Source organism: Girardinichthys multiradiatus, chromosome 12, assembly GCF_021462225.1.
Source record: "Girardinichthys multiradiatus isolate DD_20200921_A chromosome 12, DD_fGirMul_XY1, whole genome shotgun sequence".
NCBI classification, from domain to species: Eukaryota; Metazoa; Chordata; class Actinopteri; order Cyprinodontiformes; family Goodeidae; genus Girardinichthys; species Girardinichthys multiradiatus.
Genome location: NC_061805.1, coordinates 33,940,050 through 33,954,141, shown reverse-complemented (window position 1 = coordinate 33,954,141; position 14,092 = coordinate 33,940,050). Strand labels below are relative to the sequence as shown.

Here is a 14,092-nt window from a genome sequence, read left to right as displayed (position 1 = left end):
AGCCGGACATCTTGGCTCAGAGGCTTCTATAAAAATGAGACAAAGAATCAGATGAAAAACAGACAGAAATAATCCCAATCTAACATATTAGTGTAATTTACCCCTATTGTAGTGTTCCCAATTTTACGTCACTTCTTCAACTGATTTAGGACTCAGGAGAAGATTCTGGTGTCTCAAAAGTATTCTGAGTATTTCTCCAGATAACAGGACTAAACGGGTGGTCTGAAGTGTACAGAGTTAAATGGAATGGTGTGAGTACAATCCCCTGTGGTGCTACCATGTTGCTGACCATCTGACCAGACACAAAACCTTTTAATCTCACAAACTGTGGTCTGTTTGTCAGGCAGTCACTGATCTAGGTGATTGTTAAGGGCAATTGTTAAAAACCTCTGTCTTCGGGAGTTTCGGGCTTACTAAGTCAGCCTGAATTGTGTTAATTGCACTGGAGAAATCAAAGAACATGAGCTTCACTGTGCTGCCTGCTTTGTCCAAGTGACAGTGGGTTTGTTGAAGCAATTATTCCTTTCTAAAGGCTCCTTTAAAAAAAAAAAATGTTTTAGCAGTTCCTTACTGGTGATTCAGAGTTTATCTACCTGGGAATCATCTCACTGTTCTGATGGTATTGTCCACACAGAAGTTAAGATAGTCATTCACATGGCACTAATTTCCACTCAGTGTGACTGGTAGAAAGCATTTCAGTATAGCTGAAAAAGAACCCAGCAGAACCTCTTTAGCTTACTGTGAAAATCTTGTCACAGCATGAGGAGCAGCATCCAAAACCAGAATTTCTATATTTTTAAAAGCAATGTATCAACTGGAAATAATGTGGAAGAAAGGTTTTAAAGAATAGAGCTACTCCAGCAAGCTATCATATTTGCGCCCCAATAACAGACACTAGCAACAAAGGTTTCTGACGGTGTTTTATAGAATATTTGATACGAATAAAATGATACATTTCAATTTTCGTCAGTTTTAAGTATATCTAACTAGTGCAAACAACGGTAGTCTATGAAGGGGAATATTCATTTTGTAATGTACTAAAGTTACGAATCGGATTCTAAACTCACCGTTGTCTGATCAAGGCTAACTGTGCCTGATTAAAAAGGAAGTGGCGTATCTTAATATGACATTTTCCCCTAATATAATTAAATTAAACTGAGGGTAATTTAGCTGAAGAGTATTTGAGACGTACCTCAATTCTCTTTGTACACGCCAGCTATAGATGTTCAACACTGGGGTCTGCTAGAAGATACCTTCAAAACCATGGTTGCTTAGCAACCACGATGACGTAGGACGTTGAGGTGCGTCGTCTGTATGGCTGCGGAGATGCATTAATAATCTTGTTGTCAGCCCAAAGCCTTGATCTGTCTCTTTGTTTGTGTATGCAGTATTGGATGACAGATGATCCGAGAAGACAAGTGAGTGCAGAGACCATTTCTGAATGGCATGCAGTACGTTTCGTGAATTTGTCAACTTTAGTATTAATTCATTTGTAAACAATGCTTGTGGGCAAGGTGCAGATTCCGAGATCTAGTGGAATAAAGTACAATTACATATTGAATGTTTTTTCACTGATCTACTTCAGTGTGTAATTACTGTGCCAAAAATTATTATAGACAGAATTAATCCAAAAATTCCTTTGACTTACCTCGTTTTTGATCCCATAAAAACAACAAAATAAAATTGGACAACACATTTGGGATGAAACAATTTTGTGTTGTTGTTTTTTTTTTTTTTGTCGGTTAAGGCTTATTGCTTCAATGCTATTTATCAAATTGATGAATCATGAAATACACACTCAGACTCAAAACAAAAATTGAAAAATTTCTGTCCGTGAGGCAGACACCCTGTCTACTTTTAAGGCTAGGCTTAAAACTTTCCTTTTTGATAAAGCTTATAGTTAGAGTGGCTTAGTTTATCTTGAGCTATCTTCCTTATTTTTTACCTCTGTCTTCTTCCCTCCCTGTTGGTTGTAGTAAGGGGGTGTCAGGTTTAGCCTAAACCGGCTCAGTTATGGTTGAGGTGCAAACACACCCTCCATTTCTACTACCTGTATGACCCCTTCTCTTTTCCAATGGTTATAATCAGTCTGACAGAGAGAGGTATCCCAATCCTTGTGGTTTTTAGTATAACAATGACCATCAGTGGGACCCTTTGTGAGGTGCCTTGTCCTCCAGCTTAGGCTGCTGGAGGACATAATGACCCCTTTCACCCTCTTTGCTACATTCTCACACTACTCTCCAATTTTGCATTGTTTGCTGTTATTTCAGCTTTTAACTTTGTTCTCTCTTTTCTCTTCCTAGAAGCTACACCTGGCCTGACTCTGTGTCTGCCCGTGACACCTTTCTGGAGAGGGGAATCGTCCGAGCTTCTGCTGGCAACAACTTAATGCTCACCCTCTACCGATGATCCACATAGCCCTGTCTTTCAGTGTTTAACCCTTTCTCTCTCCTAGACATGGAAATTGACTGAGCTTTTACTGTAACTAATTATATGTGCTCTCTTTCAGACTCTAACCTTGAAAACTGGATCAGAGTTTATCTGTTCTTTCTTTCTAGGTGAAACGACTAAAGGAGCTACATCCATTAACATTTACTTTTCCTTCCCATAGAAAGTACTCCTGGATCAGTGCTTCTTTGTTCTCTTTGTGTCTCTGCTCTGTTCTCTCAAACCCCCAGTCGGTCGTGGCAGATGGCCGCTCACACTGAGCTTGGTTGTGCTGGAGGTTTCTTCCTGTTAAAAGGGAGTTTTTCCTCTCCACTGTCGCTACATGCATGCTCAGTATGAGGGATTGCTGCAAAGTCAACGCCAGTGACTGTCCACTGTCTCTACATGCTCATCCAGGAGGAGGGAATGCTGCAAGTCACTGACTGGATGCAATCTGCTGGGTTTCCTTAGATAGAAAAACTTTTTATCCAATTTGAATAAAAAGCTAACTCCGACGGCACTGTTCAATTGTTAGTATTAATTGGAATGTATGTACCTGACTGTTGTGAAGTGCCTTGAGACAACATGTGTTGTGAATTGGCGCTATATAAATAAAACTGAATTGAATTGAATTGAAAATGAACCCATCTTTAAACTAGAATTTATTTCTCTCCAGCAGGTGGCGATAATGAGTAAAGGCGCTAGTTTCTAATGTCCATTAAACCAGGAAGAAGAATTTTGGGGTCCCTTTAGCAGAGTTAGCTTTGTTGTGGTGTGTCTCCTGAGCTGAATATTTGTGTTTCAGCAGCAACAATGTCTTCAGCTCAGTCTCTGAGAGAGTTTATCAGGGAGCGACTGATCGCCGCTGCTGAAGAAATCTTCACAGAGGTTGATAAAACCATCGTCCATTATGAAGAAGAGCTGGATCGTCAGCGCAGACTGCTGAATATCAGCTGGAAACCCCAAATAAACCTACAGAGAATAGGTATGAACCTTTAGCGGTGCTGTTGTTGTTCAACTAATCGCAGAGCTGCAGGGAAGTCTGGTTGGAGGTAATTAACGGTTCTAATTATTATTTTTGAAGCTACGTGGTCAAACGGGGGTGAAAGGGACATACAGTTAAGGTTTCATGACAAGATCGAGGTGACATCGGTCATATCATATACTGCAGTCATATCATGATGGCGGAGACGTGTTATTTCGTCCCTTCGCCATTTCTCTTGGTCAAGCCGGCCTCTGCTTTCCAAAAGACTGCCAAGCCAGCCCTTATGCGGTTTTGCGGAGTGGAATATTAATAAGTATTGCGGTATTTTCACTTTCAAAATTAAACCATTCTTCTTAGACGTTATTTATTTATTTTTTTTACAGCTATCATGTTAATATGTAAACAATATTAAACTTAAAATCTTTAATGATGCATTAATTTTAAATATATTCAGATGCTGTGTTTAAAAAAACCGTCTCAGCAATTGGCTGAGTTCAAACCAACAATTTCTAATTTTGAAATATATTTCTCATCTTCCACACGCCACATCCTGTTCAATTTAAGAGTTCACAGGTTGTAGTTATATGTTTCATTTATATTTGGTGTAGAACTTCGAACTTGAAGCCCACAACAGTTTGTCCATATTGCTTGGATCAGTCATTGTATTTATACTCTTGTTTAAAAAGGCAATTCCTGTTCATGTTAGGAATACATGGCCTCCAAGGGTCACTCAAAAAGTCTTGATTTATATCTGATGTGACATTTCAGAATTAAAGTCTCATCAAAATGGCAAAATCAAAATCTGCCACTGTAATCATGATTGTTTTAAAGAAAATCTGCCTGTTATCACAGAACGATTTCTGTTCATACGACCAGCTCAAACAGTTTTATTCATATTTAATGTGGTATTTCAAAATTAAAGCCCTTTTAAAATAGGTAGCCTTTTTTTTTTATCTTTCACTATATGTGTAATCTTTTTAAAAGAAAATTGTGGTCACAGACTGATTCATCTTATAATAGGAGTACATGACCTCATAATGTCGCTCAAAAAGTGCCATCAACATCTTGCGTGTATTTTTAAAATTAAAACCCATGAACTCCTGTCACCTATAACTTTCAATATAGTCTTATTTTTATTTTATTTTTTTTAATTGTCACCGGTAGACATCACCAAATAACTGATGGTTCCCATCAGAATGTCAGTATCGCTCCTCGGTCACTGTATTCATAATCTTTTTAACCCTTACTGTCTGCTCTTTTCTTTTTTCATCATAAACGAATGCCTCTTAAAGCAACCTGGAATGCCAGTGAAGGCGAATTCGTTGAGTTCTTGTACTTTTGCTAGTCGTATTATTAAGCCAGATGACTGTGTTTGTTTTTAAGAGAAGTTTGTTAATTTCCAGCTGAAAAACAAAAGGTCCCCTACCACATGTGACCTGGTCCACTGTACACAAAATGTGTAAGTCATGTTTTTGTGTGTGTAAATGCGTATCCCTGCACCAGTCGTTTCAGGTGTGTAAAAGGGGCATATTTTTAAGTAATGCCTTTGCTGTACTCAAAAACAACTTTTAGTGTGTTGTGTTTGCACCTGGGTGATTTCACACTCAAAAGATGAACCTCTTGCAGTGCAATTGGTGCATTTGTAGAAAGTACCAGGGAACATTTTGCAGACACACTCACACACACACTACATCTTTAAATCATTTATCTCTGTTCATATATTATGTAGTCAAAGCCCAAACATTTCTTTTTTAAATTGACCAGCCATGACCTTTTTCTATTCTGCTTCTATTCCGCTTGTATTGCGTGCACCTCTTCTATTCTGCTAGGTTTGAAATGTCCTCTGTTGGATTGAGGTGTGGTGACTATGGAAGTCGTTCAAGTTAGGGGAATTCATCATTTTCGACAAACTAGTGTGAGACGATTTGACCTTTGTGACATGGGGCATTATCCTGCTGGAAGTAGCCATAAGAGGTCAAAAGGGTATTGTATTGTCAGCAACAATACTCAGGCAGGCAGTTGCGTTGAAATGATGCTCAGGTGGTATTAAAGGGTTCAAAGTGTACCAACAAAATATCCACTACATCATGTCATGCGGTAGGGTGCTTTTATGTTTTTTTAACCCTTATTCTGACTCTACCATTTGAATGTAGCAGCTAAATTTGAGATTTATTGCACCAGGAAACGTTTATTCCAATATGTTTGTGTCTAGTTTTCACCAATCTTTATAAATTGTGGCCTCAGTTTCCTCTTCTTAGCTGCCAGGTGTGGTGCCCTGTGTAGTTTTCTGCTGCTGTAGCCCATCTGCTTTGTATTCTTAGCAAAACATTTTTGGTAAAGCCTTATTGAGTCTGCACACATGTGAACTGTTTCTGTATGCAAAATATTCAGAACATTTAATGTGCAGAACTAAATTAATAAACTTCATAAAATGGAGCCAAAATGAAACTATCAGCAAATTTGGTTATTTCGATACACTATTACTCGATCATGTAATGTAATATATTCCACTTATTCTTAAATTGTTCCACCAATCATCTTGCAGCTCCTACTGCTTTGGTTATTCAGGGGTTCTTCAAAGCCTGATTTACCACTATTTGTAGTGTGTTGCCAGTGGAGTGTACTAAAGTCTCTCTTCACACAGCTTGAACGCTGCATTGTCACAAACTCCAGCCTGTATTTTACTTGGAGAAATTCCAAACGTATCCCCTCAATGTTGAATCCAGGATTAAACATTCTGTGTAATGTGTCTTTCCTCCAGCAGCATAGTCTGCAAACTGTAACGTGTGAGCTCCCCGTCATTGTTTTTGAAGTGACAAGTTATTCCCTGTAAACCTTAGTTGTGATACTTGTCCATGTTTTAATAAACTCACCATGGAATTACATGAAGAGAGGGTTTGTTTGATTTTCTGAAGTTCTGATGTCTTATTTCTTTTCCTATCATGTTAAAGTATAAAGTTGGTGCTTTTCTAAAGAATATAACCAGATAGGTTTCTCGAGCTAGAGGAAAGATAATAAAATTCCTTATTTCAATTTCAACAGCAAGGTTTTATTAAAAGAGTTGCGTTTGGCTGATGTCTGCATTAAAACAGTGTGTTAATGTCTTTACCACTTTATCACCTGTTTACCTTCTAAAACTGCACTAAGCGTTACCAAGTATCTTAAATTTTAAGTACCATGAATAAATGGAGGTGTCTGGAGAGAGGAAAGTCTGGGGGTCCCTGGTGAGACTGCTGCCCCTGCAACCCAGCATATTTACATTGTAAAAAATTTGGAAATATGAGTTGTAATTGATTTATCGAAGTTGTGGTGTAAAATTAAAAACATTGTTTATGTACCAATATAAGTGTGCATACCGCTCACAAAACCTTTGGGATATTTGGCCTTTATAGTCATGAGCTTCTAGGCGATGACTCAGATTATCCCATAAGTTTTCAATGGCAGTCAGGTCTGAGAAAGTGCAGCCCACTCCATCCCAGGTACCCCAGTTTCCAGCAGCCATTCCCTAATGGTGCAACCTCGATGAGCTGGAGCTTTGCTGTCCATGAAAATAAAATTGGGCCTGTGTTGTTCATGCAGGTACAAATTGACTAGATTGATGTTGTTCATGTAGTATGGTCTTGTCACTGTACCACTCACAAAGTCCAGGGCAGTTCTGTATTTACTAGAAACACCTGCCTTGATATCTCTAACATCGTTGGCGGCCATCATTCCTGCTCAACGCGATTAGACATTCGTCAGATAACAGCACTGAGGCCCACTGGTCCCTCATCCAGTGTAAATAATCCCTGGTCCATGTAAGACGATGACGCCTGTGCCTGGTGGTGTGGTCAGGTAGGTCGTCTAGCACGCAGACCACACTGATGTAAATGGTTTCAAATGGTGTAATGTGACCCTTGGGTGCCTCTTATCTCCCTTAAATGTGCCTGTAGTTTAGTGATATTCTTCTGGTTCAGCTGGGGCTGTTTATGATGAAGCATTCATCAGTGTGGGATGTGGCCAAAGGAAATCCACTTCAATGCCTTTCTGTGACTCCTTCAGTCTCTCTTTATCTCTGTTGCAACTTGCTGATGACACTCTGTGACACTTGAAGCTCGTTGGCCACTCCCATCTGAGAACATCCTGTTTAAAGCTTCGCAATGGCAAGGTACTGTTGATCAATTGTTAGGAGTGGTCTTGGTCTCATGATGTCAAAATGTTAACAGCATGATGAGGAGGACAGTTTAAATACCAATTCTGATTGAACCAGGAAATGTGTTGGTCGATTCATGGATCAAACACCTGTTGTGAATTTTGCCATTAAGCTCCTCCTTAAGAGTACAAAGTTGTTCAAAAGCTGCTCGTGAGGAGTGTCTGTGTGTTTGTCTGTTCTATAAATGTATTGTTTTCCCAAAATCAATAAATAAATCATTAATACTCATGTTTCAATATTGATTAAAATAATTGAAATTGTTTTTTTTTCCATATTTAAGGCTGTCCTACTGTGTAGTTTTGTTGAAGATTTGAAGGTTTAATGCTTTCCCAAAGCATCTTTACGTGGTTGAAATGATAAAAGCGAAGTGTTATATTGATATTAATTAATATTTTTATCCTTTCTCCTGTTCAGATGTCCAACAGCAAATTGTTTGGAACGAGGAGGGAGTTCGTCTTGACCAGTGTTTCTGCAACAAGGAGAGTTACTTAAGTTTGGACCGAGCGGAACCAGGATCTACACAGATAAAAGACTATGAGGAGAAACCTAAACATCTGCAGCTGAACAAGAACAAGAAGGAACCTGAACCTGTGAAGGGGAAAGAGACCCAAGCTGAATTAGAAACGTTGCATATTGTGGGGTATCAGGAGGAACCAGAATCTCCATTGATAAAAGACAAACAGATAGATCTACCTCAGGAGGTGAAGGAGAACCAGGAAGGCCTTGAGTCTCTGCAGATGAAAGGGGAACAGGAGGAACCAGAATCTACACAGATAAAGGATGAACAAGAGGAACTTTGTGTCAGTTTGGAAAAAGAACTTGAAATCAAGCAGGAGACTGATACCTTTGTTATAACTCCTACTTATGGGGAAAGGGACAACAGTGAACCAGAGCCAAACAGCGACCAGCTCCAAGAGAATCAATACCATGAAAGAACCGAACCTGAAGACTCAGGATCAAGTGAAGATGAAAAACTGAAACTAAATAAGAGATGTCAAAAAACTGGAGGTAGAAGTGACAGTGTAGCCAACCTTAAAGTAACAAAACAGCAGAATAAACACACAAATGAGAATCTATGTTCTTGTAATGTTTGTGGTAAAGTTTTAGCTCGGAGTTATTTGCCTGAACACATGAGAATTCACACAGGTGAGAAGCTTTTCTTATGCACAGTGTGTGGAAAAAGTTTTCGCCAACAAAATCATTTGACTGTTCACATGAGAACTCACACAGGAGAGAAGCCTTTCTCCTGTGTGATTTGTGGAAAAAGCTTTACCCTGCAAATGGTTTTGACAAAACACATAAGAACTCACACTGGTGAGAAGCCTTTCTCCTGTCTGACTTGTGGAAAAAGCTTCAGGCATAGTGGAACCTTATCTCAGCACACGAGAACTCACACAGGTGAGAAGCCTTTCCCATGTTTAACCTGTGGAAAGCGTTTTAGTGATAAGAGAAATTTATCCCGACACATCAGAACTCACACAGATGAGAGGCCTTTCTCATGTCCGACTTGTGGAAAAAACTTTCGTCAAGGAGGTCATTTGACTGTGCATATGAGAACTCACGCAGTTAAGAAGTTGTATTTATGTGAAATTTGTGGTTCGTGTTTCACCCAGAGTGTTGACTTGACTGATCACATGAGAACTCACCGAGGTAAGACGGTGTAATGTTATAGTATTCTGAAACAATGGGGTACTTCAAAACATTCTGGGGAGAAGTTGGTTTCTGTCATTAATGATTGGACCAGGTTCTTTACCATGCTCAGACTCTTTTTACTTAGTCACATCTTCCATATTTGTACATAAAAATCGATGATGAAAAAGGCTAGTGGGCTAGCACATGGTTCTGAGTACTTTCTGGATATGGCCATCTAGCGCTACCCGTTTATGCATTCATAAACCTTGGTCTTAGAACAGTTCTGTCACAAATCCCCAAAGACGAGCCACTCCCGAGTTGCCTCTGGTAATTCTTAACTCTAAAATTCAAGCTGGTGATATCCTGCACACAAGCTTTTCAAAAATCAAGCCTGCATTGTAGAATCCGATGGAGTGTGTAGTGGATCCCGGGAGGCTTGATGTAGAGGGTTGTGCATGAAATGTCAGATGTGTGTTTTTATGTTGTATGAACTTTTTACTGTGAAGCACTTTCTGATTTCATCTGTGAAACCCTCCTAACTGCTATTGAAGAAACTAGCAGCGTGGGTTAACCTAAATCCCTCTTGCTGCCTAATTTCACAAAAAAACAACGCAACAGGGTGTCTTTAGCCCACACTGAAAAGTTTTGTGAAATGGGTAACTGTAACCCCAGAAATGGCAAGACAAACATTCTGCACACATTTTTGCTGGTTGTGGAATCTAAACGGTTTTTGGCTGAATGGCATGACAAATATATTTTCTGTGTAGAATTTTGGAGTTCAGGAGGTGCTGCAAGCAAGTCCTGCCTGACAGCCAGGTTCAGAAAAACCTGGATGGTGCTAAACCTGAACCTCATGATAAGTAAGAGCCAGCTTTTCCAGGTGACTACCTTCTTGGTCACTGTCCTGGTTCATTTTCAGGTTGTCCTTGGCAAATTGGCTCTCCACAGCCAATTTGCTCATCTTGCTCTGCATCTTTAAGAAACAGAGAGGACAGTGGATTGGCTGTTGCTGTGGCGAATGTTGAACTAGGTCCTTTCTCTGCAGGAGTTTGACCAAAGTGAGATTCTTGTTTCCTAGGGACTTGATCCCAATTCTGCCCACTATGAGCACTATGAGGAGCCCTATTTCTACAACTAGGTGACTTGTTGCTTTCAGAGAATCAAATCTTACCTCTCTTCTAGCTAAAGAACAACAATCCTCTTCGAGGGTAGGGTGCATTGGCCTCCAGTCCTAACATATACCTTCCTTCCTTTTATACTTCTCAGTCCCCTTTATCGATGAGTTCAGATGCAGCTCACATCGGTTGGACCTTTGCGTTTTTTGCTGTGACTTTGATATGGTTTGTATGGCCATTTGGCATGCTCCATTTGAGACTCTTCAGAAATGTATATCTGAGAAAGACTTTTCTTTAGCTGCAGTCTCTGCTGCCCAGAACATCTGCTGGGAAAATTGAGAAAAATTAACTGTTTTTGCCTCCTTGTGTTCTGGTAGTTTAAACAAGCCTTTACCAAAGTCTGCACAGTCCAATTAGACTGTGAAAACAATTCAACATGCCCATGCTTTTTTGGGCGTATCTGCCCCCTCACTCGATATGTGCTGTGGCTACATTATGGAGCAGCAGGAACATAGTCATCTATGTCCACATATTCAATGTTTTATTGTCTGAATGTATCACCCCTTTCTTTGGTCCCTATGTGCTCAGAGGAATCTGCAAGTACAGGCTTCCAGTATGATGTCTGTGTCTTGGATTATCTTGGCAACTTGTGTGCTAATATCAGAGGCAAGTTGTTGGTTGTATTCTTGGGTTCATCTTTTGGACTGTCCTAAGCAGCCCTTCTGCCTAAGACTGAAACAATCCTTTGAGTGACTCAAATTAACTTATAAAATATTCTTGTGGTAAAATCTTCAACTTGATGCTTTGCTAATTTTATGTAACTGTGTACTGTTCAGGAAAAATGTGTTTCCTTGGGGACAGTCTCTACAGTCGCACAAGAAACACTGTAGGAACGCAGACCTCAGTGAGAGCTGTACCTAACTGCTCAGCTCACTATTCACCATGATGAACAGGTGACATTCCTTCAATTGAGGCACAGACTCCCGTCCAACCTGGAGAGGGCAGGCCGCCCTTTTCTGTTCGAGAACCATTGTACATCTGGAGTCAAGCAAGCTACGCCCGACTATGTTTTGCCCTTAACTCATAGGCCAATGGCTCTTAAAAAAAAACAACCGTTGAAGGGCTCAACCTATCACCGATGGTAGATAAATTTGTCCAATCGCCCAACTTACTTGCTTCGCAACAGGCTGCAATACGCCCCAGCACATGCTGTAGGTTCTGGCAAGAGAAAGCCAACAGAACCACGTCATCTGCAGAAATCAGAAATAAAGTCTGCTGGTCCTCAAACCAGACCCTCTCAGGCCCTTATCTGCACCTAGAAATCGTGTTTATGAAAGTTATGAGCAGGACTGGTGACAAAGGGTAACCCGGCTTGAGTTAAACATGCAACAGGAACAGGTGCAACTTAAAGCCAGCAATGCAGACCAGACTCTTGCTACACATGTACAGAGACCGAATGGTCTCTAGTAAAGGGCCCCGGACTCTGTACTACAGGACCACCCCGCCACATGGCACTCCAAGGGATACGGTTGAATGGCTTCTCCAGGTTTAATAAGCACATGTGGACTGGTTGGACAAACTCCCATGAACCCTTAAGTACCCTGTATAGGGTGTAGACCTGGTTCACTGTTCCCGAGACAAAAAACACATTGCTCCTCCTGAAGCTGAGGTTTGACCATCAGCCGAACTCCTATCTCCAGCACCTTGGCATAGGCCTTTCCAGGGAGACTAAGGAGTGTGATCCCCTATATGTGGAACACACCCTCCGGTCCCCATTCACAAGAAGGGAGCCACCACACCAGTCTGTGAGGCAAGGGGCACTGTCCCTGACTACCACACAATGTTAAAGAGGCAGATCAGCCACTACAGCCCCACATCCAGAGACTTGAGGGATTAAGGGCGGATCTCATCCACCCCAGTCCCTTGACACCATGGAATTTTCTCACCATCTCTGTGGCCTCAGCCTGGGTGATGATTAAGTCCAACACACAACACAGTCCCCAGCCTCTGCTACCACCCCAGAAGGCATGACAGCAGGATTGAGGAGACCCTTTCACTGCCCAACAGTGTCCCTTGTCAAGCTCAGCAGCTGCCCCACCCACACTGTAAACATTGTTGGTAAAGCACACCTTCCACCTCCCGAGGGACTGGACAGTTTGCCCCAGCACCATAGAAAGAGAGTTACGACACTCTTTGAACTCGCTGATAGGCAGTCACGTGGTTCATGTAGCTCTCAATAGTTCCAAACATCTCAGCAGTGTCAGTCAGTTTGAACGGCTTCAGGCGACATGTCGCCAGGCGACATAACGCAAAAAGCAAATTTTTTCACTCTTTCCTGTGACTTTTGGTAATTAAATAATAATGAACTGATTATTGGTTACTAAATCATAATTTGAAAATCCAAACAGAAGTAACAATACCTAATATAAATGCTCTTTCTGATCTCCCCCGCATGCTAGCAAATGCTAGCATGGGATGCTATAACTGTATTCTGTGCCAGCAGCTAAGAGCTCTGATCAAACGTACCTTCAGATCTACATCCTTTACTAAGTGGAAAGATCTATTGCCTATGTATTTCAAAAGAATATCCAAATATTACAGATGGAAAATGAGCAGGAATTCTTAATTTTTGTAGAAGACATAATTATTCTATTTTTTGCTGTCATACAAACTGAGTACTTGTATCTATAACAGAGTTGATTGTGCCTGTAGTCTGACAACTGTTGTAAAATTATAATTCATTGACTAAAATGTTAATTTAATTGAAACTGTAGTTAAAATCATATTAGATGACAAAACAACTGTGAATTGTGCAAAAATAAATTACCAAACAATTTACTGTAGAATATGTAAAATACAAAACTAGCTTTAATAAAGAAGTACTTGCACTACCATTTATACAGTTTATTAATTACATCTGCACCAATAAACTGTATCTGATCAAATCTGGACAAGGTAGGAATGTGCCCAAGTCTGAATGAGGGTTCATCCTCCTTGGCATCATTGGCACCAGCTCCTTTTGAAGTCAGTCACCACATCTGCTGACCTCCCGGAAAACAATACAGGAACATTTTAGAGGACTCAGAATCAATCACTATCATAGCTGGAAGGTCATACTGAAGGACAAAAAAAGTAAATGCCTTCCAGTAAATACGAAGAAAAGTAAATGTGTTTCTTCAAAACTCTCTATCTACAGGGGTTGGACAATGAAACTGAAACACCTGGTTTTAGACCACAATAATTTATTAGTATGGTGTAGGGCCTCCTTTTGCGGCCAATACAGCGTCATTTCGTCTTGGGAATGACATACAAGTCCTGCACAGTGGTCAGAGGGATTTAAAGCCATTCTTCTTGCAGGATAGTGACCAGGTCACTACGTGATACTGGTGGAGGAAAACGTTTCCTGACTCGCTCCTCCAAAACACCCCAAAGTGGCTCAATAATATTTAGATCTGGTGACTGTGCAGGCCATGGGAGATGTTCAACTTCACTTTCATGTTCATCAAACCAATCTTTCACCAGTCTTGCTGTGTGTACTGGTGCACCGCCTTCAGGATACAATGTTTGAACCATTGGATGCACATGGTCCTCAAGAATGATTCGGTAGTCCTTGGCAGTGACGCGCCCATCTAGCACAAGTATTGGGCCAAGGGAATGCCATGATATGGCAGCCCAAACCATCACTGATCCACCCCCATGCTTCACTCTGTGCATGCAACAGTCTGGGTGGTACGCTTCATT

General features: G+C 40.7%; 1 protein-coding gene across 2 annotated transcripts; it reads left to right on the top strand.

Moving 5' to 3' along the window:
- The first annotated feature begins 1,226 nt into the window (after positions 1 to 1,226).
- Positions 1,227 to 12,976, top strand: LOC124878244 (zinc finger protein 771-like). 2 transcript variants are annotated; one of them, XM_047382105.1, is made up of 3 exons: positions 1,227 to 1,418; positions 3,236 to 3,412; positions 8,019 to 12,976. In XM_047382105.1, the coding sequence occupies exons 2-3, from the start codon at positions 3,241 to 3,243 to the stop codon at positions 9,266 to 9,268; spliced, it is 1,422 nt and encodes a 473-aa protein (XP_047238061.1). In that variant the 5' UTR covers positions 1,227 to 1,418; positions 3,236 to 3,240; the 3' UTR covers positions 9,269 to 12,976. The 2 variants fall into 2 exon arrangements, with proteins under 2 accessions (XP_047238061.1, XP_047238060.1); XM_047382104.1 differs by having other exon boundaries at positions 1,228 to 1,418; positions 3,233 to 3,412.
- The last annotated feature ends 1,116 nt before the right edge of the window (positions 12,977 to 14,092 follow it).